Raw genomic sequence first — 27790 nt, 5'->3', positions numbered from 1 at the left:
GATTCAGGCACCTTTCAGTGCCAAATGCACTAACATAGGTATATTTTGGGGACTTTCTTCTATGATTTTTTCCTCTCTGTATGTGTATTAAGTATTTGGAATTTAAAAAAACAACCTTGTAGGTTTATCATTGTGAGACACTATAGAGATTAAACAACCAAGCAAAATACACAGAAGCACAAAACTGTCACAAAAACATGACTGTTGTCTGTGCTTTTTGGCAGCCATGTCTCAGGTGAAAGCAAAAGCCAAGGCATTCTAGCTCAGTTAGACTGCTTAGGCCTTTACAGATTAAAACCTGAGATAAATTAAATCCTTTCATAATTTGTTTAGTCGTGTGATTAATAGATTATTGCAGATTAGGTCTGTGATCTCTCATTAATCAATAGCCAGATTAAAGAATAATGTCATGAATGTGGCAGATTAATCATTTTTCCTTAGCTCTAATTGGTTCAGCATAGGAAGTAGCTATTTAAAGCTTTGCCTCTTCTTCATACTAATTACCAATCCTCAGTATTGACATATTGACTTATAGCAAGTACATTCTAGGAGCTGTGATCAGACCAAATGTAATCATGTTAGAGACTAAATTACCATTGTCATATTTCAGGATGGCTCACAGAACATGGATTGGTACAAAAAAGCAGAACTTGGGTAGGTCCAATCTATTTGGTGTTTTGAACTGTGTTTAGCATTGCATGCACCCAGGGCTCCAGATAGACTGAGGCACATTTATTTTACTACATGGAAGTATGTGTGAACAATCCAAAAGACAAGAACAGTTATCTCTAACCTGTTTCTCTTTCTACTTTTTTTCTCATGGAGCTGAATTTTCTCCTCAGAACCTTGGTCAGAAAGTGGGCAAATTCATTGTTTTCTCCAAGGGATGCCTGGAAGCTGGCATAAACAGCTTTCTCACATTCCTGAAGTTTTACAATCTCAGACTTTTTATCCTCCATCTGTGCAAGGCAGCTGTTCAGTTTTGACTAAACAACAAAAAAAACCTCTTTAGTCAAAAGACACAAACTTTTAACTTTAATGTAGATAGAACATATCAATGAAGACCTGGAGATGCTACACTTGACTATCACTCTTTGAACTTATGCTCCAGCCAATCAAAACTTAGAAGAACCTTCTTAATGAATATGACTTGTCACTGATTCCACATCATGAAGACTGTGAAAAGATTAACGATTCGAAGTCTGAAACTACCATCATGGTTGATGACTGAGTTTCTTGTTTTCCAGAATTTAGCACTGGATGCTGGACCAGTGCAAAAAGGAAGCAAAGAAAAGTTCCTGTTTATTTTACATCTTCCTTTTGGCTTAGGCCACTCATTATCAGTACTGTTAATTGCAAAGACATAATCTACATACTTGCATGGCCTCCTGCTCACTCTGGAGGGTGTTAACATGCCCCTGGAGAATGTTCTCATTTTTCTCAGCATTCTTCAGGATAAGCAGCTCTTCAAACCAAGTGATGTAGCTCAGGTCAGCATATTTCATCTGCACATCTAGTTGCAGTTTCTTGTGCCGCAGAAAGCGCAGTTCAGCATCAAAGTTGGTTACCAGTGCATTGATCTGGAGCATAAGAGAAGCAAATGAGCAACAGGGAAGGTGTTAGCGTTGGAGCTAAATATATAAAGCTACAGAAAGTATCATTAGGGAAAATTTCTCTCCGTCAAGTTAGCTTAATCATGCTATGCCTTCTGCACATAGATGTGCCTTTTAAGGAAGCTTTCTGTGACCCTTGCAGGCTTAAAACCATTTCTGAAACCAGAGGGGCTACTGTACTACTCATATTTCTGAACAGCTGAGAACTTCATGAATCCATGAAGTTGCAGTGATACTACACTTTTTCTATTCATCGCTTTTGAAATAATTTCTTACATTTTACTTTTTTTTTTTCTTTTTTTTTCTGGCCACTGAGTTCAGAATTTCACAGAACTAAGACCTGTTTTTCAAGTGATAACAGAGGTTGCTGCTACAAGTTGATACTGATTTACACTAAATAGCATTTTCCAGAAGTTCTGATAAACAGCGTAGCTGCAGTTCTGAAAAAGAAGGAAAGGGTTTTATTTCTTAGTGAGATTGTTCAAAATGAAAAAAATATATATTTTTTCCTACCTTATTAATTAAGGTCTTCTGCAAGTATAGGTTTTTTATCTTCTCCTTCTTTAAAATTTCCAGTTCTATTTCTGTTGGCTCTGCTTTCTCAATTACAAAAATCTTTTGCTGCTCTGTGACCACAGATGACGATCTTTTCATCGTGGGTGAGCTTGCAGTCTGTTGTAGAGAGCCAGTTTCCTTATAGGAAGACTTAAAACTATGCCCAAATGCACCAGATGAGGGAGACTCTTCCAATTGTTCTTGAAGTGTTGCCTTGGCTGCCTGCTTCTCTTTGAATTTCAGTAGGATGTCATGGTCATACTCAAATCTTTTTTCTGGAACTTCATCTGGGTGTAATTGAGGAATCAGGGGAAGAGGGAGACGTTCTGATAAATCTAATGCTGCCTGCACGGATTTCAATTCTTGCAATAAACACTTGATTTCTTCAATAATAGAAACCTTAAAGTCCCTCAGAGACATAATCTGTTTGTTCATATTCACTTTCTTCTTATAGATCTGCAAAGGAAAAACAGTTTTAGTAGGATTTCCCCAGTGACACGTGGTCTTCCCCAACACAAGTAGTAGGGAAGAGGCTTGTCATACGACTTTCCCTCTTTCCTTACTAGCTTTCTTTTCCATAACATCTCCACAAATTAGTGTTTTTTAAAAAGCATTTTGAAAAATCTCTGGTTTTAAAATCTTCAAAACCATCTCTCTAACTCTTCACAGGAAAGGCAAAGGAGCACAAAAAAAGGCTTCCCCTGTCTCCCATGACTTGATCATGAATTTCTCTGACATGAGATGTTGAAGTAGTTCAGAAAGCAGTCAGAGACTGTGTAGATCAGTTGTGGATCAGTTGTAGATCAGAAGATTAGTAATTGGGGCTGTCTCTCATTAAATACAGAGAGTATCTCAGCTTTGATACATGACTCTCTTTACATGTTGTACAAATTGTATAGAGACAAAGGAACTGTATTTAAGATCTTTACTGTAACACTAACGCTACTGTACAGAAATCTAGACTTCTGACATCATCCTTACAACAATGCAGTTTTCTTATATAACTCCATAACATTTATGAAGAACACTGAAGTAGTCCTTCATGAACATAGGTTCTAGAATATAGATGTAATCCTATCAGTAAAATATGTGAAAGTGATGTCAAAATGCCAACCATTTCTTTGTTAATTGACTGCAGCGAAGTTCTGAATTTTCAAAGTAGAGTAGGTAGCAAAATTAAAGACAGTATGCTTCTGAATTTAATAAAAAGCCAATATGAATTCAAAACAAATCCTATCCAGACTTTACAGTAATCCAGATTACCAAAGTCAATTCAGAAAACTTTGCCATTAGCTGAATAATCTTCCCCAACTCAAGATGAAGATGCACTAATGTGAGAAGTGACACTTACATGTAAGAGTTGTGAATTAAACAGCCAAGTGCAGCAAAACTGGTTACAGTTTGTTTGCGTCCTGCTTCACCTGCAGGCAGTACCTCAATAATTCTATATTCAGAATCCAGTAATAATAACTACATTAAGCATCATCAGTGATCTGGATGATTGGGCAGTGTTCCCTCAGCAAGTTTGCTGAAAATATAAAACTGGGAGAAATGGTGGACACCCATCCTTGGAGATCTTCAAAAGCCACTCCGACATGATTCTGGGCAGCCTGTTCTGGGTGTCCCTGCTTGAGCAGGTGGGTTGGATTGGATGACCTTCAGAGGTTCCTTCCAACTTTAGCCATTCTGTGACTCTACTGTGATAAAGAGACACTGCACTGATTTTCTCTTTTCATATGAAATAATAATAGAATGAGATTTAACATTAATACACATGGCAGAAACTTCTCTGATCTTTATAATAAACAACAGTCTTATACAGCAATCATCTGAAGTAACTAGAATTCTTCATCTATATAAACCTTAGATTTATAACTAGGACTATTCATTTTTACTTGCATTGACTGGTCCTACTGAGTTAAACACCCAGACTTGTCCTGGAGGTATTAGGGAAAGCTCCTCTGAGAACTCAGTGAGGCCAACAGCCAAACTGAAGTGCCTCTATACCAACGTACACAGCTGGGAAATAAACAGGAGGAGCTAGAAACCATGGTGCAATTGAGAAAGTATGACCTAATGGCTATCACGGAAACATAGTGGGATGAATCCCACAATTGGAATACTCTGATTGAAAGCTACAGGATTTTCAGAAGGGAGACAGGATAGGAGGTGCGGGGAAGTTGCCTTCTATGTTAGGAAGTGGATAGATTGCAAAGAGCCGTGTCTGAGAAACAGCCATAATCAGGTTGAGAGCTTGTAGGTTAAAATCGAGGATCGGTTCAGTAAAGGGCATCTAGTAGTTGGGGTCTGCTACAGGCCACCTGGTCAGGGGAATCTACTGACGAGGCTTTCTTGCTTCAGCTGCAGGAAGTGTTGTGCTCCCAGGCTCTTGTCCTGATGGGGGATTTCAACCACCTGAATATCTGCTGGGATAGCAGCATGGAGGGTGGCAGACAATCCAGGAGATTCCTGGAATCTGTTGAGGATAACTTCCTAGTCCAGGTATTGGATGAACCGACCTGAGATGAAGCCCTAATGGATCTGGTGCTCACAAGCACAAAGGAGAGAATTGGAAAAGCATTAGGGAAGAAAGTTGAAGACAGCCTGGGCTGTAGTGACCATGGCCTCGTGGAGTTTGTGATCTTGAAGAATGCAGGCCTGAGTTTCAGGATAGCAAACTTCTGGCTGCTCAAGGAATCACTGGATGGGATCCCCCTGGGAAACTGTCCTTAAGGACATGTGTATAGAACAGAACTGGCAGCTCTTTATGGACACCGTTCTGAGAATGCAACAGCTCTCCATCCCCCAGCAGAAGTTGAGCAGGAGAGGCAGGTGAACAGCATGCCTGAGTGTATGGGAACTACTGAGTCACAGCCTGAACCTCTGATTGATCACCTGAGGCGAGCCATGAGCCAGCCAAAGGAGCACAGGTGAAGGCAGGTGAAGGCTGTGCTGCTCCTAGACCTATTTAAGAGCTGGCTATGAGTGGGGAAGGATCTCTTCTGGAGATTGCCTCTATTGGTGTTTCGTGGTGAGCCCAGCTGAAGGGTAAGCCTTCCATTTTATTCTCTTTTGTTATCATTGTCCACTTTGCCTAACTCTCTTGATTATATTGTGATTGTAACATCTGATTTCCATTGATTATACACTGAGCTAGGACCTGCAGCTTAATGGAAAAGAAGGAAATATACAGGAAGTGGAAACAGGGTCTCATGGATGGAGACCCTGCACACAGCAGGGGAGTTGAAATTAGATGATCATTGTGTTCCTTCTCAACCCGAGCCATTCTATGATTTTATGATATCCAGTAACATTGTCACCACAGTACAATGTAAAACAGCTCTTGTGAGTAGAAGGGGGTAGTAGAAGTCACAAGAAAAGTAATAATGATACTGTAAACATCTGAGGTACTGGGCCTTTGTGGTGAAAAGACATTAATTAGCTGTAGGAATCCTGATACAGGAAGGTGGCTCCAAAACACCATTTTCCAGGAAGATTCCAATACTTAGTTCTTATTTAGAAGCAGTGGTTGATTGTTCAAGTGCAACATGAAGACATTATGCTAAAAAGACCTGCTCCTGCTCACATCCCTGTTTTGTAAAAACATTTCATGATAGGGATTATTTAGTTCACGTTGTAAGGAAAGCATATCGGTCGCTAGATAGTGAGACTTTCAGAATTAAAGAATACATGTTCCTGCTGAAACAGCTGAAAGGGTAACTTCTTTGCTTAAAAGAAGCTGAGTGTTATCCTGGATTGATTCAGTGACTACTAAACTATCCTCCCTCCTGTGAAAAGAGAAAAATACCCACATTTGTGAAACAGTTCACATACCAGCACTTCCAGGGATGCAAGCTGCATCGTCCTCTTTTCAGTGTTCATACACTTGTCCTCAGGCACTCTGTAATCCCTGGCAGTTTTCAGCTTGTAACACCCCATATTTTCCTGTGCTTCTTTGATGGCCTGAACATCTCTGGGATCCTCATAGTCATCACCAGGCTTGCTTTCGTATCTGGTAGGTACAAAGCAAAGCTGAACTTCAAGACAGAATGTACAAAATGGCCCTGTTTTGTACATCTCTATATTTTCTATCTTAAAGTCTGTCAGTGTGCAGCACAAAATGTCTGATCCTATGTTATCAAATCTTCAGTAACCTTAAAAGCTTTTGCTCTGGTTTTGGACTTTACACTGGTTCCATTTTCTGCTAGCAGTCTTGAAGTGCAACTAATTTAACCCACAGCTGTTGCAGCGTGTGGTATATATAGTGAGAGAAGGGTTAACTGAGGAGGCTGACTAATAGTTCACATTTCACCAGATCATGATTGATTTAGACCTTTTAAGCCCTATCTGAAGATGCATTTACCTAGCTGAACTCATTTTTTTAAATGTTTTAGAAGAACCATGGAAAATAACTGAAAGGTTTTAACTGTCTCTTGACACTCTGAGGTATAAAAAGGCTCGTATATTTTAATTACATCCATCAGGAACATAGGAAACTGGGCAGAGATATGATAGTGCTGTATGACAGCTAAACAAAGAACACCTGACAAGACGCAGAACTAAAAGGACTCAGAGTCCAATTAAAGACTCACAGTTTTTCCCACTCTTCCTTCCTCTTCATTATCTTAGCTTTCTCCTTGACAGATTTCTCAACAATTCTTCTGATTTGCTCACGTTTCATTTCTATAAAACGTGTCGTTGGCTTTTGGACCTTTGACATCAGTTGATCAGCTTCCCCCTTGACAATTATAGCTTTTGAAACAAAAAATAATCTTGTGAAGATGTAAATATCGTGCAACACAGTATAATCTAAACTATCAGGAATCTCCTGGGAATGCTCCTGTTAAGCTGGTGTTGATCAAGATAGTTCCACTGCAGCGGATGTTCTGAACACATTCAAGCTCTCTGAGATGACTCTTAGTCAAGTTCTTCCCACTGGGTTGACAACTGATTGCTGACATTGACTTAAATGTAGAAAGCACTGTATGTATGTAGGTACTAAAAACCACACTACAGTTATATTTCTTTATCTGTACCTAGAGAAATTATCATTTCTTTAGCCTGGACTCAGGAAAATGAACAGAAATGAAAGACAAAAACTTACTACTGTTAATCTGCAAAAGGTCATAATTAGCCCTATGCTTACACTTTCTATCTCTGATGGTCTCCTTTTTTTCCTCTTTTTTCCATGCCCGTTTAAGTACTGTCTTCTTCCAAGATGGACGTTCCTTATCTTGGTAGTACTCCTCAGAGACTGCTACAAGTCTATAGGTGGAAATCTGATGATTGCTTTGAATAGCATGAACAACAACAGTATCAAATTCCAGTGAGTCTCGAAACCTAAAAAGTCAAAGTAGACAAAATTGTCTGATGCCAGTAGGTGCAACCTACCATTTTTCCTCCACGAAAAGGACCTGAGCAATGCAATTTACTTAGTACATATACAGTCATTACATATAAATACACATCAATATAGTCACTAAGTAACAGCATGATGACATATGACATCATCTATTGACTTTTATCCAATCTAGGAATAGAGATGCTCAAGAATAACTACATTAACACTGTTCCCAAGTTCAAAACCAAGGAAAAAAAACAGGTTCTTCATGAGAGTACCTGTCATCTTTCATTAAAGGGTGGTTAAAAATAAATATATATTCATTCGCCTCTTATGCAGACATACAGTAAGTGTGACTAAGGTATCTTTGTCACTGTGTATTATTTCTATTGTGGATTTATTGTTATGAATTCATTTTTTGCCATAGGAAGATAGACCAAAAATGAATCTTGCACTTAAAGTTGTGTTTTTGAGGAAGCTCATGTTATAACTTTAAGGTGTATAGAGAACATTTTTGTAGCAGTGACACTGATAGACATGCAGCATACCTAAAAAACGGGTTAATTTCATAGGTTGCTCTTCATAGTTCGAATAAGAGTTCCGGATTCTTACTCACCTTGCTGGCAAAATCCCAAGCACACTTATTGCCTCTCCCCAAAAAAGACTGTTTTTCTTGATATAGAGATAAATTGGAATTAAGACGCTTCCTCGATTTGCATATCTGAATTTTGATCAGGGATTCAAAAGAAGGAAGCACATCCAAATATCAGTGTATACTCTTGTGTATTTTTCAAGTCAAATAAGGACTGAATCATTAATAGAAGAAAAAAATTTTTATTCCGTAAGGAAAAAAAACAACACCCAAATTCTACTTTGTGCAAAAGTAAGCCCCATGGCAAGGACAACAGGAGAGGTAGAAAAAAGCAGTACTTACCAATTCTGTAACTTCTGCAGTCCAATCAAGTGTTTCTCATGCTCCCAAGCTAGTTCCTTTTCCACTAATTGGATTCTTTGTGCAGTCTGCCTATTCAGCTCCTCAAAGACCCTACGGTCCATCTCATACTGCTGTAGAAACACATCAAAGCCAGCATCATATTATCCTGACAGTTGGGTTTTGCTAACAAATATTTTTGCCCCGATGTCAAGAGTTTCATGAACATTAACACAATCCTTTATTTCAAGAGCTATTCAGATCTCCACAGAAAGCCACGTTTTTTTCCCCACACACACTTCTTAAATGGCACAAATCATCTGTTGTGAGTCCTGGCAAATTATGTAATTGAGTATACTAGCCCATAGCACTGGACATCTTTGACCCCAACATATTAGGTATCAACATTTTAGAGAGTTTCCCTAATAGCAGATGACTTATGAAAAGCAAACAAACCTCTCTTTGCAGTTGCATGTGCTTTGGTAACTCCTGATTCTTTTGAAGAAGAAAAAGAAACTCCTGTCTTAGTGCTATTAACTTCTCTCTTTTCTTGCTTTTCTTGTCTTCAGCTTCTTTCATGATCCGTTCATACTCCTTTTTCTGCTTGACTTCCTCAATGCTGAAAATGCAAGAAAGAAATGGTATTATCACAATGAATAGAGGAAAGATTACAATTTATGTAACCTTTTAGATTTCCTTGACAGCCTTAAACTTCAAGGGGACTCAACATCTCTGAAGGTAACTTAGAAAGAAGCCAACTTACTGTATTCTCACATTGTTTTAACATCTTAGCGCTTTGGCTTTGACCCTGTGTTATCTGAAGTTACACAAGTCTCAGAGAGATAAATTTGAATTATTTCCACAGAAAAGTAGAAGGCAAGCCTGAAAAAAATTTGTGTGTAATGAGGAAATGACCCAAACTGAGAGTGGTCAACTCCTCCCTTCTCTTAACAGTGAAAAAGAGAAATATAGTCTGACGGAAGAGCTGCTAATGCTTGGAAATCTCTTCCAACATTATTCAAGCATCTCTTACTTGCAAGCACTGGGATCCTCAATGTCTTCAGCAGCCTTCTCCTTCAGTAGTCCCATCTGAAATACAAATGTCTCGCCTTTAAACAAACAATAATAGTTTTAACAGACGATAAAGCTTTTGCAAAGATTAAGATAGAATTCCCATTTTTTCCTCACAAAATCAAAAGAAGACCTCATGATCAATGCTGCTATACTAGTCTTAGGTAAAAGGTTGTACCATTTCAAGAACAAGAAATAATTTTAAGTTAGTTTACATGTAAAAGAACAAATGGAGCTGAGTTCTTTGGGACAGAACAGAAGTCCTATATTCTTTGCATTAACATTAACCCCTACATCACTGCTTGTCCTGGATTCACTGTCCCATAACTTTTGGTTCTTCGCTGCACAGACCCTGCAATTACATATAATTCTCCTGTCCCCACTAACTGCCAGGCTGACAAGACACATCCTATCCCAGGCTAATTCCAAGTTACAAGTGCAATTCATCTGGTTTGCTTCTGCTGATTGTGCAATGGGTTCCCAATTGTTAGCTGCTAGGATTGATGGATGGATACTGCAGTCATACAAGCTGCATTTCCTTAGGAAATCACGCTTTAAGACATGAGGGTGGCCTATCATAGTGAATGCAGTGGTACTAAATTGATCTGTAATTTAACTTGATTAGTTTCAGAGGACTTATATTTGATTCTCTAGGAATCTCATTAAGTTTAATTATGATGGAATTTTAAAAATCTTCCACATGATTTAAAACTCGAATAGATACTTAACGAAGATAAACTTCCCTATTAGGATGGTCATTAAGCACACTGCCAGCCTGCACAATAGCAATTAACCATAAAGATCTTTATATAGAGCTATTCATATATTTGGAATGCTAAAACTATATATATGCAATATAATTGCATATTAATTACTGCTTGTAAAATAGGGGCTAATAAGGCTCTGATACCACAGGTTACAATCATTTGCTTTGTTTAAGAAAATAATTTTTAGTCTATTTTCAGTGCTAAACATTCTTCTAATACAGGTCAAGAATTTCCCCTAGCATGAACAATATAACCCAAATAACTAAAATCCCAATTTCCTCTCTGTCTCCTTGCTAAAAATCTTTCAAAAAGTAGTTACTGACTAATATTAAAAATATTTTAAAATTTGATTATGTTGATACTTATATTTTAATGTATACTGAATGCATAATCATTACAAAATTAATTGCATATGATAGCACTTCCTTACTCCAAAGTTTTAATTGCTTCTTTCAAGTTAGTTTTGTTTCATTCAAGCATTCAAGAAATTTTTAAAATGTGTGGTTGCTGATATGTCTCTCTTTTTGCTTATTATCAGTGGAATACTTGTTATCAAGTTCCAATGTCATCTCCCATCTTGTATTATTGTATATTAACGGCACCAAAGGCACTGAGAAACTATACAATTGGAATTTTCCAGTACTAATTTTGGAATCCCCATACAAAGCAGAATCATACTCTACTGGAATAAAATCCAAGAGAGACATTAAGTATGCCATATCCTTGTGTTTTTTTTTTTTTCATGCTAGATATGTCTGTGATTACATCTTCAAGTCAGTACACACTATGTGCACTGGGAGAAAAACATGAAAGATTGAGAAGGAGCAATGCAATCATATTGCCTTTTTACTAGGAAAGGCTTTGCAAGAACTCTTCTTCTAAATTGTTTGGGAAATCTTAGCTTTTGCTATGAAAGATCTATGATGCCAAATTATTGAACTGGATTATAGCCATTTGCAGTAGCTTCATAGGCCTAATTCACTGAAATAAGTTAGCAAGGCATGTAATCAAAATTGTTCTGGAACTAGAGATGCAACAATCCGTACAATAAAAACGAGAGTTTGGGGGATTTTCATTTAGTGACTTACCCTAGGAGGAGGGATTTGGGCTTTTAACTCTTCATGAACATCCTCTGGAGACAAGATGTTGAAGGTAAAAATGTTCCCATCTCCTCCACAGGTAATCAGAAACCTATCATCATAACTACAGCAGATCCCCCGGATCTGGCCATAATCATTGTCATGTACACTGAACGACCAGTATGCCTTCAGGGTGTTCACTGAGAGGTCTTTATCTTGGAGAGGATAAACACGTAGGGCACCATTCTGCATCCCACAGAACATCAGTAGTCTGCTGGTACTGTCAAATAAGAAACCAGAAACAATAATACTATGTAACTTGCAACAAGTAAGCACAGTACTTCTAAAGGACAGACAATGTAGCTGAATAAATAGACCCTTCCCAAGTTCATAAGCAGGCAGCAAGGTATTTGAACAATTTAAAGTATGTGTGGTATTACTACATACTTTTTTACAAGTCAGCTGGCTTCTAGTAATGTTCTAGCATCTGCTGGGTATCACAGAACTAGTCTCAGCCCTAAATTGGGCAATGTAGCAAATAGCTAGCACAGAGTCAGAGAATCAGTTTTCCTTCCCAATATCCATCTAGTGCAGATGGCGGCCAAGTAGAATGCAGACAGCTGTGGATTAAAGTCTGAACTAAACCTGCCTCCTAAGATGTAGATCATATTTAGCCTTACAGGGAACCCTGACACTGGGATTCTGAAAACAGCTCACCCTTTTCATTCGTACTATTCACAGAATATCCTGAGAAGTCTACATTTGTTGGACAAAGGAGATGGACTGACCCCTCAATATTCTCCTTGAGAGCTAACTGTGTCCTTTCACTGCTAACCAGTAAAGAGAACCAATGGTGATCTACAGTCCAACTAGAAGGGTCGCAGAGGCTTCTAATGGTTCTCCAGTAAGCATTAAGTGAAAACTGGCACCAGAAGAACTAGGAAGAGTTCCTGTACACTTGAATTGACCCACAGTTTAAAAGGGACCAAGTGGTGTACTCTCCTCCTTTTCAAGTTCAGTTTCATCAAGCTTAATAACAAAGTTATCTTCTACACTAAACTGTTTTACCAGAAGGAGATCTGGTGGATGGGGTTGTCATCAGTGTCCTCAATAGGAATCACTTCAAAAGGTTCATCTTGCCTGTTTTCAGGGTCTTCTTGGTGCTCATTTGAGGAGAATGCACAGTGATAAAGGAAACCTGAGTCATATCCACCCTGAATTGAAAAAAACAAAGAAATGGTAACAAAAGAACACTGAAACAGCTGGATGCAATTTTCTGTATAATATTTTTCTGTCCTAAGGATAGCTTAAAAAACACATCTAGAGAACCTAGATACTCACAGAGAAAATCTATAAATATGATTGGCATTACAATCCAGCCAGTAGAATCAATATGTTAAAATTCTACATCCTACTAGAAATGGAGCAGGGTAGTCTTTTTGCCTGTTCAGAGGTCATGGACAACACTAACTGAAAAATTTCTGAATTGGACTAACACTACTGGTTTACTTCAAAAAGATAATTGAAACCATCAACTGTGATGGGAATTCTGTATTCCAGAGACTGCAGGTTTCAAATAATGAATTTCTGAAGACAATCAGATGAGAGTGGAATGTTGCCATATCTTGCAATCCAAGCAACTTTAAAAAAAAAAAAAAGAAAAAGAAAAAAGGATTTACCAAGGAAAGCCAAAATTTCCCAGGTGCTGAATAAAACCCACAGAGAATGGGGCTGGGCTCCTCTGGTATGTAGATTGACGGCAATGGCTCTTCTTCTTCTTCTTCAGGTTCTTCTTCTTCCACCTCCTTTCCCATCTCCCGTAGCTGCTTTATCCATTCGAGTTTTGCTTTTTCCTTCTCTTGCTTTTTTCTCTCCCTCAGTGCAATCTCCTCTTCCAGCTGTTACAACAAGCAGTGAAACACAGAGATGTGAAACCAATGCAATTCATGAATTACTGACTGAAGTAGTCTCATAAAGAAAATTCAAGGTGGTTCTGGCATTACATACACAGAAAGAGAAATATCTTTTCCTTCAACTAATCAACCAAACCTCATGGGAAGTGCCCATTTCCCCCCTCCACAGTGTTTAAATCAGGTCCTTGGAAACAGAAGCCATTCTGCATAAGAAGCAGACTTCACCATTTCCTCAAAGAGATTATTTCCAATATTAACCACTATTAGTATACTTCTTATGCAGAAATCTTCCTGGGAAGGATAAAAAGTGCCTGGAAAGCTGAAGTCAGATTCTAAGTTGAAGTTCAGGTTCTAAGATGTCACTGATGTACATACAGTAAAAGAGAGAAACTGTAATGGACTTGACTTCTTAAAACTAAAGGAAGGACACATAAAATCTTTCCATTCAAGCCACCTTCAGCAAAAACAAATAGCCAAAAAATTGTCTAGAACAGGTTTTTCCTAAGAAAATATTTGATAGAAAGTCACAAAGAAATGCCTGGAAAGGGTCTCAAAAGATTGTTCTTTTGTCCCAGAGCAGCGTAAGTTGAACCTAATGTATTATGTGTTGACATTCTCCAATCTACACTTTATAGATCTCCTACTATGGTGATTCCATGGTCTGCATAAACTATTTCGGTGTTTCACCTTCCTAGCTGTTACATCTTTCCTCACACATTCTTGTTGCAACTTATTAATTATTGACCTATTCTCCCAGAGGAATGAGATGACAACATTTTCTATTTTCCTAAGACTTACTATGTCTTATACATGTGTATGAATTTATATTTATATTGTCCTCTTTTGACTAAAACTGCAAAAAAAAACTCAGCACACAATACATTCAGTCTTTTCTTAGACACATACAGAGAGTAGAAACTCCAGGAGGAAGCTTTGTCTTCTGAACATAAATATGGGATTTTTCCAAAGGAGACTTCTTTACCTTGATTCGGGATTTAATGCTATAAAAATGAAAGTACTGTGTTGGCAGGTTTTTGATGTGGTAGGTGGATGCCGTTTCCTGTTTCTCAGGGAGAGGGGCAGGAACCTGGAGAACATATCCATTCTCACAAAGGATGAGAAGCATGCTCGCCACCTACACAAAAACACAAAAAACACAAGTGTGGGACAGGTATATAAATGGAATTGAGAGAAATGGGAAAAAGTCAGTAAAGCAGATGAACCTTCTCAAAATCAAACTCCAGTCAGGAGACATTAGCATTTAACTGTACCGTTATTTGATTAGATACTCTTATATGGACACCAGAAAGCAGCAAACTTCTCTTATACGAGGGCTGTTCTGAAAGCAATACCCCCTATCTTATTATGTTGGCCCATGATGTCAGAGGAGGCTGTTGGTGGTATGGCAGTAGAGGTGGAACCTTCCTACCAATATTCCCTTACATTTTGTTGCTGTGGGGTCTGACATGGAAGTGTGGATAAAGCAAAGGTGTGGAACTGATTTCCTACAAGAGGAAAAAATGGCACCCATTGGCATTCACTGACACTTGCTGAACATTTATGGAGACCAAACAGTGGATGTGAGTACAGTGAGGCAATGAAAGGTGCATTTTAGCATTGGTGACATCAACATGAAAGATGAGTCATGTTCTGGATGGCCATGCACAGCTGTCACATCATGAAATGAAGAGCATTTTGATTAGTTCATTTATGAGTATCAGAGGATTACAATCAGGGAACTGTGTACAGAGCTGAAGATCAGCTTCAGTATGTTGGGAACAGAGGTAGCAACATCACAAAGTTTGAGATGGGTCCCACAAATGTTCACACTGCAACAGACAGAAAATTATCTGCAAGCTTGTCAGGACCTGCTGAACCAATGTGAGGCTGAAGGTGACAATTTCCTACACTGCATGATTATCAGTGATAACATGGTGTCACCACTATGAGCTGGAGTCAAAACGGCAGTCTATGGAATGGTGATGTGAATTCCCCATCAAAGAAAAAGTCCAAGATGCAGCCTTTAGCTGATAAAGTGATTTGCACTCTCTTTTGGGATAGCAAAGGGGTCATCCTCCTGGATTTCCTGGAACCCAGACAAACCATGAACTCTTCCATGACTACTTCATTGTGATGCTGACTAAACTGAAGGCTTGAACTTCCAGAGTCAGACTGCAGAAGAAGACATTCTTTCTCCAGCAACACATTAACACCAGGCATCACACAAGTTTGAAAACCATGGAGCACATTTGCCAGCCTTGCTTGGACTGTCCTACCACACCCACCACATAGTCTGGATTTGGCACCTTCTGACTTTCATCTGTTTGGGTCAATGACAGATGGATTGCGTAGGCAACATTTTCCTAGCAACAATGCTGTTATAGAGGCAATGAAACACTGGGTTGCTTCTGCTAGTGTAGATTTTTTCCTCTTGTTCATAACTGGTGAAAATGCATGGCTAATGGCAGTGATCATGTTGAAAAAGAGCGTTTTATAGCTGAAAATTTGCTCTATCAAGTAGTGTTACTGTGCTCTTTGTATCTGTTACACTTTCCATAGAAATAAATAGGACATGGTATTTTGTAGTGACTGGCACATATGTATCCCAGAAAAAGCTAAGGAACTGAAAAAGACCTTGCCTTATACAGAACTGCTATTATACTGAACACCATCAGCTAGGAAGAATCATAATATATTGGGAGTCTGGTAAATTTAAAGATAAATCTGGCCCAGAAGTTAGGAGCTGAGTTTTTGTTTTGATAAATGCTTGAAAATTTGTATGCTTCTATGATTTTAAATCCCTTAATACCTTCAAGACTGGCCTGGGAATCTTGCCAAATGCTATTTAGCTTAAGTTTGTTTGTTTCTTTTAATTGTTAGTACATGCTGAATCTCTTAAAATGCCAGGTCAGGAAGAATAGACAAGGTGAGGGTAATAATTATAAATTCTCAAAACACTAAATAATGCAAGTCTGTATGTAGTTTCAATTTTCATAAGCTACCTGGAGAACAGAGAGATTACCATCTGACCCAACACTAAAAATGTGCCAGGGGATATATTAGAGTTGCTATGGAAACCTTAATGAGGAATCATATCTTCTATAAAATCTCATCCTTAAAAACACATTCATTAAATGTATAGTGTTTAATTACCAAGGTGCTTATTTAAAGAGGGAAAAACAAAACAAAACAAACAAAACACTCTGATGCTTGAATTATGTTTAATAAGCATTCACATCTACCAGTGGAGACTTATTACTTGTAGTAAAAATTACTCGGAGGAACGTGACACATCAAAAACATGATGGGTACTTTTCAGGTAGTAAGAAGCATCTTGTTCTCAAGCAAAGGACCCAAAATGTAACTGTTTGACCAAAACCTGTCAGTTCTGCTGTAAGATAAAGTTCATGCTAGCAAGAGCTCTTTTCCCAGATCAGTTTTTAGCTGCTCTCAAAAAACAATACTAGTTGAAGTTTGCCATTGTAAAGCATTATAATGCTTCCTGGTAGCCACTTTGTATTAAATGTAGTGAACTATCTTCCTTCCAAATAACAATACTGGACCAGCAAAAAATTCGTGTTACCATAATCACATCACATTTCTAAAGAACTATCAAGAATCTATTTGTTTATGTCACTGAATGACAATGAATACTTAGCATAAGTTCAGAGAAACACACAAAAAATTTCTTGATGTGCTCTGGAAGTTTTGTCTACAACTGCAAATGATTGTATTAATAAGGGCAAAAGGCACAGGCTTGCAAGTTCAAGGCAGGTACTCAAAATACTGCACAAAATTCTGTAGCTTATCTATGTTTCTATTGTCGATTATGCAAAGTCCAACATTTATCCAAAGTGACTGAGCTAGAGGTACAGCTACACAAAATCTATCTTTCATTCTGAAGGTGTGTAGAAAAAAGCAGCAAAACATGTTTTGCACTGTGTATAGAGAACGTAGCTAGATTGATGGACCTTCACTGGTTTTCATTCTGACATAGCAGAGAAAGGAAAAAACAAGCATGCATTACTCACATGAGAAGGTGGAGACCACTGTAATGCCTGCACAGCCCCAGGGACATGGATGAATCCTATTGGCTTGTATTCATCTTCAACAGCAAAAAAGAAAACTGTTTTGTCTTTACTCTGAAGGAAAACAGAAAAAAAAAAAAAAAAAAAACCCCAAAAAAACCCAGAAAAAATAAAAGATCATTACTGATTGAAAGCTGACAAAACATCTGAACGATTTTAAGTACTGTGTGAAACATCCTTCAGATGTTCTTTGGCTAGATGAAGGGATTTGCAAGTGCCTTAGAACTTAGAATTGGATTTTCATCATTACAGTGAGGGGGAATAATAATCCTGCTCAACTTCCTCTAGGCTGATGAGTAAAGCTATAGGCCTCAGTTGTCCTTATGAGCCTCTCCTGGCACCTCAATTTAGGCAACTTTTGCCCACTGCTCCAGGAACTCACCTAAAGGTTAGGCCCAGGTCTTCAGCCCAAGCCTGAGCAATGTCAGAGGTATACCTGTTGTACTCTGATGTTCCCAAACCATTGTCTGGATTTCCTGTTTTCCTCTGATGTGTCTTGTTACCTGTTTCCAGTTTTCTGACTGGAAATCATTTCAAAGCCTAGCAGACACACTGAAAAACTGATCAGTTGATCTTGTTGCAATGCAAAACAGTGTTAGGTATCTACTGGTGTTCTGTACACCAAGCTGGTGTACAAATGGACTTACTTTTACTAGATGCAAGATACTACTAAACTAATTCAAAAATAAGCCAAATGCATCTTCAAAAGGGATTACAAAATTCACATTAAACAATCCAGTAATTCGAAAACAAGTTGTATGTATTGCATGATTGCTTTCCTTCAGGAAACAATGTGTGCAAACAGATCCTTCTCTTCCCCTGGCATTACTGAGAAGTACAAGAAGCAATCAACAGCAATAACAGAAGTATAACTGCATTGTCAGCGACCAAAATTTGCCTTAACTCTTTAAATAATCTTGGAAGTTGTTGCCTAATAAAAATAAACAAAGGAAGTGATACATACCCCTGTGGCAAAGACATCTCCATTTCGTTCATATGCCAAGGCTGTGACTGCAGTAGTATGAGGTTTAAAAGCTTGTTTCAGATTTATCCCTGCATTTCTCATATTGGGCTGTTCTGCAAGAGTGGGAAGTCCTTTGGGATCATAAACTTCAATTATGCGGACAACACCATCTTCAAACCCCACAGCAATTAGACTTCCTTTAGGATTTACCTTTGAGTGGAAGAATGAAAAAAAAATAAATCACAGTGTACCTCAGGGAGTTTAGAATAATTATCTGTATGTCACGTGTTCTGCTGTTAACTTGTAACTCATCTTACATGTATGTGACCAGGGAAATTTTGTTTATTCTTTCTAATAAGCCACCATAAAGGGAAGGTTAGGACTGAGTAAAGGTGATGGTGAGGGGTGGTTAGATACATTCATTGGTTTGGGTTTTTCATCTGTTGTTTTCATTTTACTTACTGATGACATGCTTTGAGACTGGAAACATTGGTGAAGATACAGTTACAACTGATGAGGAAAAGGTGGTTCCTACAGATAGGTATCCATATCAGAATCTTCTTAAGGAGAAGATTTGAAATTCAAAAAATAATTATTATACTATCCTGAATATAATATTTGGCATTGAATGTGGGTATAATATTTGAAGAGATGTGGGCATAAACTTGTGTCTGGCTGACCATGTAAAGTTCAACTGTCAGCAGGGACTTGAGACAGAAATATGAGGTTATGGAGACTTTAACTAATTTGCCTTGAGGGTAATACAATTGATAAAAATATAGACAGACTTAAACTGTGAGAGAGAAGAGTTAGCAGAAACAATCTCGTGTTTTAGCTGGATCTATCTGGACTTGCAGCTGATAATAGCCATATGCAGTAGCATCTTGAAGTGATCTACAAGCTGAGTCAAATTCAGCTATGTTGCAAACTGCACCATCACATATATAATGTTATGTACAGGCTGTAATAATGTGAACATTAATGTATGCTAGAAATGAGACCAAAATGAAAATTGCTGTGTGAGGAGACAAGGGTGAATGGATAAGATTGGTGAGCAGCTGGTAAAAGCACAGTGCTATGTATGAAACTATTATGGAGGTTATTGTAGGAAGCCAAGTGTAACTGCTTTTTTTTTTTTTTTTTTTTTTTTTTAAATCTTGAAACGAGCCTATGTCATCATATCTTAAAAATCATCTCTGTAATAAGCAGGTACATGGCAACTTTGCTCACTAGATGATCAGAACTAGTCAGTCACTCGGTCTTCAGATCTGTGGCCTTGCACTTCACTTCCTCCAGCAAATCTGCATCTTTACTCTTCTGGGGAGCCCAGCACTGGACACAGTACTTCAGCTGTGGTCTCACAAGCACTGAGTAAAGAGGAATGATCACCTCCCTGCCCAGCTAACAACAGCCTTCCTAATGCAGCCAAGGATGCCGTTGGCCTTCTTTGCCATGATGGTACATTGCTGGCTAATGACCAGCTTGGCATCAATCAGAATCCCAAGATCTTTCTCTGTGAATCTGCTTTTCAGCTGGTGGGCTCCCAGGAAGTACTGATGCCTCTGGCATTCCTACCCAGATGCAGAGCTTTGTATTTTTCCTTTGCCAAACTCCGTGAGATTCCCCTCAGCTCAGTTCTCCAGCACATTCAGGTTCCTCTGAATGGCAGCACAACCATCTGGCCTATCACCCGCTCCTCTCAATATTTATCCTCTGCAAAGTTACCAAAGGTGCACTCTGTCCCAGTATTCAGGTAATTAATGAGAAGTATTGGTCCATGTAATGACCACTGGAATACACAACTAGAGGCTTCTCTCTAACTGGAGGTTGTGATACTGATTATTGATCACTGCCCCCTGAGGCCCATTAAATTCAGGCAATTTAATATCTACATCACTTACCTAACTTCCATTTTGGCAGCTTGTCTATGAGGATGTAGTGGGATAGAGATGCTCTGAACTGTGTGAATTATGTGTTTTCTTAGATTAAAAGTGCAAATTTTCAAATACGTTCAAGAACCTTAATCTACATGCAAGTATTTAATGAGAGTTAAGAGAAGCTAGGGAGACTAAATATCCCTGCTTTTTCAGTCTGTGTTTAGTATCAACTTTTGTAAAACTGATCTGATTTTGTTCTGTAATGCTGTACAAATTATTGTGGTGACATAGTGAATGCTTTGGTCATCACCTAATAGAATTTCTGCAAGTGTGTGACTAGAATTACAGTTACAAGTGTACTGTCTCAGTGCTGCTGTCCTTACCTTCAAAATTCAGCAAAAGCACTCCATAAATCTGCTTGTAGTGAAACTTTAAGAACATAATTAGATACTGTTTTAATTAAAATTAGTAAATATGTCTAAAAGTGATAGACTCCACAGTCTACAAATGATCATTTCTGGTAACAATTTTTTATGATTAATCTCCAAATGTTTATGGATTTTCTGGGCTGTCATTTTGACATGTGTTAACTAATTTATGTCAATTGCCAATTGCTCTGCTTAGATTCAACAGAAGTTGTTAGTCTATAAAGTAACATTACTTCCCAGAACACACACACAGATCTGATTTTAAAATTTCACAGAGTTGGATACCCGACAACTCACAGTAAAATCAAACTCTGCACTGTATATATACATACTGGTACACAAGTTTATACATACATACTAATACAGTAAGTTCCAGCATGAACTAAACAGTAACTTCTTTAATATTTTGCATCATGAGGATTTTCCTCGATGCTTGCAGACTTGTAGGTCCTTTATGAATTTTTGTTAACACACAAATAAAAACTTACAACATGAGGTGCCCATGACAATGCTGTTCCTCCTTGTTTAAATTTAATTTCACTCTGTTGACTGTTGCTGATGAAATCATAGATACGCACTGACCCTGCATGTAAAGGAAACAATAGGAATTTATTTCTTACAATGTCACTTCCAGTTCAAGATTAGTGGAGAAATTTCTATTTATTTGAATGAAAAGCTGTATGGAAAGTTATTAATTTCTCTCTTTCAGTATCAAACATACACCTAGAAAGACATAACTGATGGTTACAAAGTAGCATGGTGCTCATCAACAAAACATAAGCTTACTTCACTCTTTTAAATCAATCCCAAGAGTTGTCAGGGCTGAGGGGTGTAATAAGAAGTCCCATGCTTTTGAAGAGAACACCATGTGTAATTTTTGAATAATCGCAGAACTGTGGACTACTATAAGGGAAGTCTGTACTGGTAACATAGGAAAAGATGATACACTGCTACTTGGAATTGCCTAGGGAGGAAAATATTTAAGTGGATGGAAATGGAAAATTTTCCAAAGAAAATCCAATTTCACCAGAGGTAGATTAGTAGACACACATTGGTTTGCATTAAATTCCATTCCAGCTGGTAAATATCCTAAGTGTAATTTGCTAAACTGTTACAAGTTTATCTTCAGGCTAGAAGTGAATGTATACTGTATAACACAGACAAATGACAAGGTACAGCTGACAATAATTGAGTTAAAGATCTTGTAGCATTTTCTAAGCATCATAAATGACACTGTTAATGTTCTGTCTTGTGCTTCTTTCAAATTGTGGTAAGGCTAACAGTGAGAGGCATAAATAGCAATATTTATATAACTTAAATTAGTATATATAACTAACATGTTATCTGTTACTGAGAGTGAGGTAGTTATTGCTTTTTCTAATAAAGCCACAAATATTAATATTCACAATGACTTACACAATGGTTGAAATGTAAGTAATTCCTTACAAAACAAAGACCCCAACACTTACCAGTCTGGAGGCTTGAATACAAATGCTGTTATTCAAACCAAACGTCTCATCTTTTCAGCTCTTCCTTCAGAACAATTTACAAATCTTACCATTAAAACCTTTTCCCATTAAAAACTTTTCCCAGGAAAATCCCAGGCTTTTAAGATGAGGCAGTCCCAAAGTAGTACTTCAAAACGTTAATGACTTGTCCTAACTGTAGAAGAACTAATCCCAGGAATAACGCTTGTCTGTAAAGCGGTTTTTGAAGAGCCAATACACAGTTTGTTCAAAAGAAAATAGTTCCAAACCAATCATCATTGCTCTGAAAAAAAACGATTACAGTGGTATAAGAACAAAGGAATTGTGTACTTACGGTCAAGAGCAGTGGTGGCCACAAGGTATGTCATGGGAGAGACACTCATGGCCTCAATCCTTCTAGAGTGAAAGGTGCAGAGGCACTCTGGATCACGGGTCTGCCGTGTGAGATAGAAAAACGTAAGTTTTTCTATGTGCTTAGAAATTATTACTAGCCATAACTACAGTCAACATGAAAAATCTAGGCAAAATTTAAACAAAATTTGCCAGGCATGAGTTGCCTATAGGCAGCTTTTTTATTATTATTATTATTATTTTATTTTTATTTTTTTAAAGCTCAAATGTTCATTAAAAGATCATGAGCAAACAGCAAACCAGTACGGGAACATTAAGTTGATTTAGAATGCCACCATTCTCAGTGTAAAAATAAGGGGAACTATAGCATACCCACTTCCATTAAGTACTTTAAGCCTAGAATTAACATTTTTAGCAAAAAGTTGAAAATACTGTCAAGCCTAGAGCTTGTAATACCTGGGAAATTTTTTCATCATCCAAGGGATTCAATTTTCATTGTCCATTCTTTACCTTATTTTTTAGAGCATGCTTTAATAATCTTTTCTAATCGTGCAATTCTTGAAACATTATTTAGCCGTTTCCCTAAAATTTATTCCAATCAAAGGAAATATTCCCATTAGTTTTAATATGTCCTGGAGCAAAAATTACATGCTTTCATTTTACCTTGTCATCTATTCCTTCATCAGAAACACCTCCAGCAGTAATAATAGAAGTCAGTTGGATAAAATATATGAAGTGCATACGTTCTCCTTGTTTTTCCTAGTTTTTCTTTTTGTCATTAGGAGGTAACATAGCGATTGTTTCAAATACACCAACTAAATAGAATATATAAGGAATCCTTGAACTCATTTCCTGCACACATGCAACTTTTATTTCCAGTTTAAGATAATTTGAATTTAGCAGCCAGCACTTCAGGAAGCAAAAAAATCAATAATGACTTTTGACTATAATGACTCTGCAGGATTATCAATAATATTATGGGAAAAAAAAAAAAACCATTCGGAAAAAGATCTGTTTCAACACAAAATTTTCAGCTCTGCAACTTCACTAACCACAAATTTCATTGTAGATGCATCTCACATAGTTAAAACGAGTTACTATAAAGGAAATGAAGAAATCGAAAAAGAAAATAAACTTACTATGTTTGAAAAAGTCAAATCCAGCTTCCAGATCTTTCCATTGGCATCCTGAAGAAGCAAAACCAAAACATGTAACTTGAATATTTTCAAACCTCAGTGTGGAAATAAAACTGTCCACATTAACTTCTTTAAAAATTCCTTAGTGATTATCACTGTGAAAATGAAATGACTCAAGTGGTGATGTTGGTCTCACCAGTCCTACCCATAGGTCCAGGACAACAGAACTTGAATAATAAATTTTGACACTCTCCTACTCTTAGGCAGCTCAGGCTCTACAAACCATAGACTTACATGTTACTACACAGCAAATACAAATCCAAAAGATTGATTCTACAGAAAAGAGATGCACCAACCTGTAAAGTATTACCGCTATTCATTAACATTGCCTCTGTCATTCATTTTCTCAACAGGGCTGTATGTACTTTGAGTGTATCTTACCTGAGCATACCAAAAGGGCTGTCCACAGTCATGAATTTTACACATGAAAATTAGACTGACATTTTTGCCAACTCGAAGTTCATTCATAGGCTCTATCTCCAATAACCCTGTCTCATCCACAGAATCAGCAGGATCTACTGCCTCAAAGTTCCATACCTTCAAAGAATTGAAAACAAAAGAAAGAGACCTGGTTTTTATTAGGTCAGATTATGTTTTCACATGCAATCAATAGGGAAATTCAAAATCTTGACAAACCAAGAGAGGATACATTCTACAGGTAAAGTATGACAGCACACATCTCGCTTTTCTAAATATAACCTGGAACACTGACAATTAGCAAATACCATCTCACACAGTTGAGTGCAATGCAAAGTATAACCTCAGAGTTATAGAAATCAAGTGTTATCTGACTGCTCTGAGCATTGCTCATACAGAGGCAACATGGAGGAACAAATGGGAAAAGTAACATACCCGTGGTTCTGCTCTGTGGTATGACAACAAAATGTCAATTGGCACTCTTAGAAATAAGTTAATTTTCCTAATGGGATAAAATCAATTTATGAACTATTAAAAAACAACAACAACAAAAACAGGGTGTTAGACACCTTCTGCTGTCTACAACAGCTTCCTGTTAGTTACCTCGGTCTTTCACAAATGAAGAGAAGACACACCTTGTCTCCCCTTAAAAAGCAGGTACACAACACTGCCAAATCCTTGATAATTAATGGATGAGATCAGAAACTAGTATGAATAAGTAAACCACTTTTACTTTAATTTATAGAATTGCGTGTTAACTTCAGGACACCCAGTAATTTTTATTCTGACTGTTCCTCTATTTCAGTACATGTATGTCTGAGATTTAATTAATTTTTGTATAAGTGACCTAAGCATAAAAATAACCAGAAAATTAATTTCAATGTTGCCATTGTTTATCCTTTGAAACAACATTTACCAGAATGAAACAGAACCTGATTCAAACACGTGCACTGTGGAGACTGGTCCTTATTCTCATCTGAAAATTAATTCTCAGAAAACAACTGCAATGCAACGATGTCTCCATAAATAAGCCCTGGCAGAGAAAATACATGACATCTATCTGCTGATTTGTATACCCAAAAGCAGAGCAAAAATACTCACCCGAATGAAGCCATCTTTTCCAACAGTGACAAGTTCTCCTTCATCCAGAACTATCTGGCTGACAGGGCCATTGTGACAAGGCTTGTGTCCAGCTCGACAGAGCTCTACTTTGATGAGGCCCCCTTCCCAAAGGAGCAAGTTGCCCCACTCAGCCCCTGAGATGACCTTCAGTGCAAACGGAGAGAAGCACACAAGCAACTGTACTTTACTAGTGTTTCTGCATGGTTAAGAATCTGCTCAACTTTGTGACTTCCTACTACAAAAGCATTAAAATAGATAGCAATGCACAGGTATTTTCAAGAGAAGTTGTAGAGGAAGAGAAGATTCAACTTTTAAGGAATATGACATCATTTACCTGATTTACCAGTCACTCTGAAGTGACTGAAGACGTGGCTAACATACTTTTCATTTCTTTACACGAACATATTTACCATGCTATAAGAGGAGTCTCAGTTCTAAACCAATAGAGATCTTTTGTCCAGGAATAATATTAAACATGCTTTGCAATTATTACAAAGCAAGCAACTCTCCTTGGCAAATTACTGTCAATATTAGTTTATTAGAGCAGTGCACTGGGGGTCTAACTCCTATCACTCAGAATAGTAACTCTCCAACTTACTCAAACTTTTCATCAAAACACAAAAAGGAACACAAAAATCAATTAAAATTATTGCTACTTACCTTCCCATCGGGCAGCTCCACATACCCTATAATGTCAGTCACTGCTGTTTTTCCAAACCTACCCAAAGCTCCTTGTAACTTGAGACCAGTGAATGTGTGAGCCATCTTCCAAAACCTGAGTAAAGGAAGCACATCCCTCTCTGATACAAGATTTCCTAGACACGCTCTTCAGTCTCTCTGACATTGTAATTATCTTACCAGGGATTCCATTTTGTTAATTCCTTACTACTTTTCACAGGAGACCTTGGATATTTTTGTTTGTTTGTTTTAATGAGATAAAGCTTTGTAAACACACAAACTTTCCCATATATTACCTTTAATAAAAACCCAGGAGAATTTAACACTATTATTTAAAACAAATAACCGTTAAATTAACAGCTATATCTTTCCAGATACAACCCATACACATACTTCTAGTTGCCTTGTTTACTCTTGCTATCTCTAGTGTATGATGTTTAACTCTGTAAATCCAAGAGACTAAATTCTTCTCTGATTTTCATACAAACAACTCCATGGACTTGAGTGTGACCGTAAAAATCTCAGTGAGCAAAAAATTTTACCCTAGACCTTCACAGCTATTCCTAGTCAGTCATTATATTTTTTGCAGTATAAAATATTTTTTTAAATTATTGTTTTACAGAAAAATAAACATATACTGCAATTAGGGATGGTACACAGTGTGTGCAGGAAATGTTACATTTAAGTTAAGTGCTGGAAATTGGGATTTGAATACGTATGTGTTAAGAGTTGCGTATATCCGTGTTATAAAGCTATGTCAGATCTTATTCACAGTATCTTAGCTCAAAAGAAAGTTTATAAAAGATTTTTTTGTCAGACTTCCATAAATAATGTATTCTAAACCACTTTCACCCTGGGTCTAAATAAGCAGTTTCTTATTTCAGACCCATCTTGCAACCAAGTTATAAAGCACATTTCAGATTTTGATCTGATTCCTCCATAAAATTCAAAGACATTTTAGATGCATTGCAATTTTAAAAGTATCTATTATGGTAGCATCCAAGCCATATCTTCAGTCCCTGCAGTGCTAACGCTGAACTCTGGATAAACGCATATCAAAATGTAAACTCTTTGGAACAGAGACTAAAAGCTCTCACTTATTTTTTTTACTGTAAAAAAGAACTGTGAACTTAGCACAGAAGGGAGTGTATGGAGACACAGCTTTTGTACCAGTGGTATCAGTGACTTTCTAACCCATGACTTGACAGCCAGTTCTACTGGCTACCCAAACAGCAGCTGAGCTCAATAAATCACTGGTAGAAAGCTGAGGAGGCATGAATGCTGTGTAAACACCTACAAGACAGGTATGTACATATGTTTTTTATTAGTTCTCCACAGTGTTTGTTGGAATTACAAGAATGAAGCCAGTAGTACACATATTGAATGCCAAGCATCATCCCTTTTTGAGAACAAGGGTGTTTAAAAGACTTTGCTGACTAGCTGAAAGACTTTTTGGCTTTGTATTTGCAGTGACAAGGTAAAACAGCATTCCCCACTCATGTGTGTTTGCTAATGATATGTTCCTGCTAGTTATCATCTAGGTACTATGCCTTTAGAACTGATACACATTAAACATAATTGGTAAACCTACCTGATATGTCCTACTCCAGCTGTAGTTAGCTGTTCTTCGTTATCAGGAGAAAACGTGACTCTGTAAACATCCTGTGAAAAAGCTTTTGACCTTAACACAATCTTTTCTTGTTTCCAGTCCCAGATAGTCAACATGTAGTCAGGGCTGCTTCCAATACTGGCCAGCAGAGTGCCAGTATGGTTGAAATCACCAAAAACATAGCCTTTTTTTGTTCCACCTGGAGAAACATACCAATCCACACATGCATGGGAAAAAGGAAGAAACAATAGGAAAAACTGTTTAAGGGGAGGTCAACATTCACAAAAGTTGGCTATTTCTGCT

General features: G+C 37.6%; 1 protein-coding gene across 1 annotated transcript in view; it reads right to left on the bottom strand.

The window, feature by feature from the left end:
• CFAP44 (cilia and flagella associated protein 44) overlaps window positions 1-27790 on the bottom strand; it is a 41192-nt gene that overhangs the window by 6083 nt on the left and 7319 nt on the right. The window contains exons 7-28 of the mRNA XM_048936340.1: window positions 27470-27686; window positions 25861-25975; window positions 25180-25344; window positions 24043-24198; window positions 23605-23652; window positions 22449-22548; window positions 21116-21210; window positions 18323-18532; window positions 17302-17412; window positions 14253-14405; window positions 13037-13255; window positions 12426-12571; window positions 11367-11637; window positions 9474-9529; window positions 8897-9059; window positions 8444-8574; window positions 7315-7508; window positions 6761-6920; window positions 6003-6180; window positions 2127-2624; window positions 1377-1580; window positions 794-986 (exon numbers count right to left, since the gene is read on the bottom strand). Of these exons, the coding sequence (XP_048792297.1) occupies window positions 794-986; window positions 1377-1580; window positions 2127-2624; window positions 6003-6180; window positions 6761-6920; window positions 7315-7508; window positions 8444-8574; window positions 8897-9059; window positions 9474-9529; window positions 11367-11637; window positions 12426-12571; window positions 13037-13255; window positions 14253-14405; window positions 17302-17412; window positions 18323-18532; window positions 21116-21210; window positions 22449-22548; window positions 23605-23652; window positions 24043-24198; window positions 25180-25344; window positions 25861-25975; window positions 27470-27686 (3783 nt within the window). The remainder of the gene's footprint in view (window positions 1-793; window positions 987-1376; window positions 1581-2126; window positions 2625-6002; window positions 6181-6760; window positions 6921-7314; window positions 7509-8443; window positions 8575-8896; window positions 9060-9473; window positions 9530-11366; window positions 11638-12425; window positions 12572-13036; window positions 13256-14252; window positions 14406-17301; window positions 17413-18322; window positions 18533-21115; window positions 21211-22448; window positions 22549-23604; window positions 23653-24042; window positions 24199-25179; window positions 25345-25860; window positions 25976-27469; window positions 27687-27790) is intronic.

Source organism: Lagopus muta, chromosome 1 (assembly GCF_023343835.1).
Source record: "Lagopus muta isolate bLagMut1 chromosome 1, bLagMut1 primary, whole genome shotgun sequence".
NCBI classification, from domain to species: domain Eukaryota; kingdom Metazoa; phylum Chordata; class Aves; order Galliformes; family Phasianidae; genus Lagopus; species Lagopus muta.
This window is presented reverse-complemented; position numbering and strand designations above follow the sequence as displayed.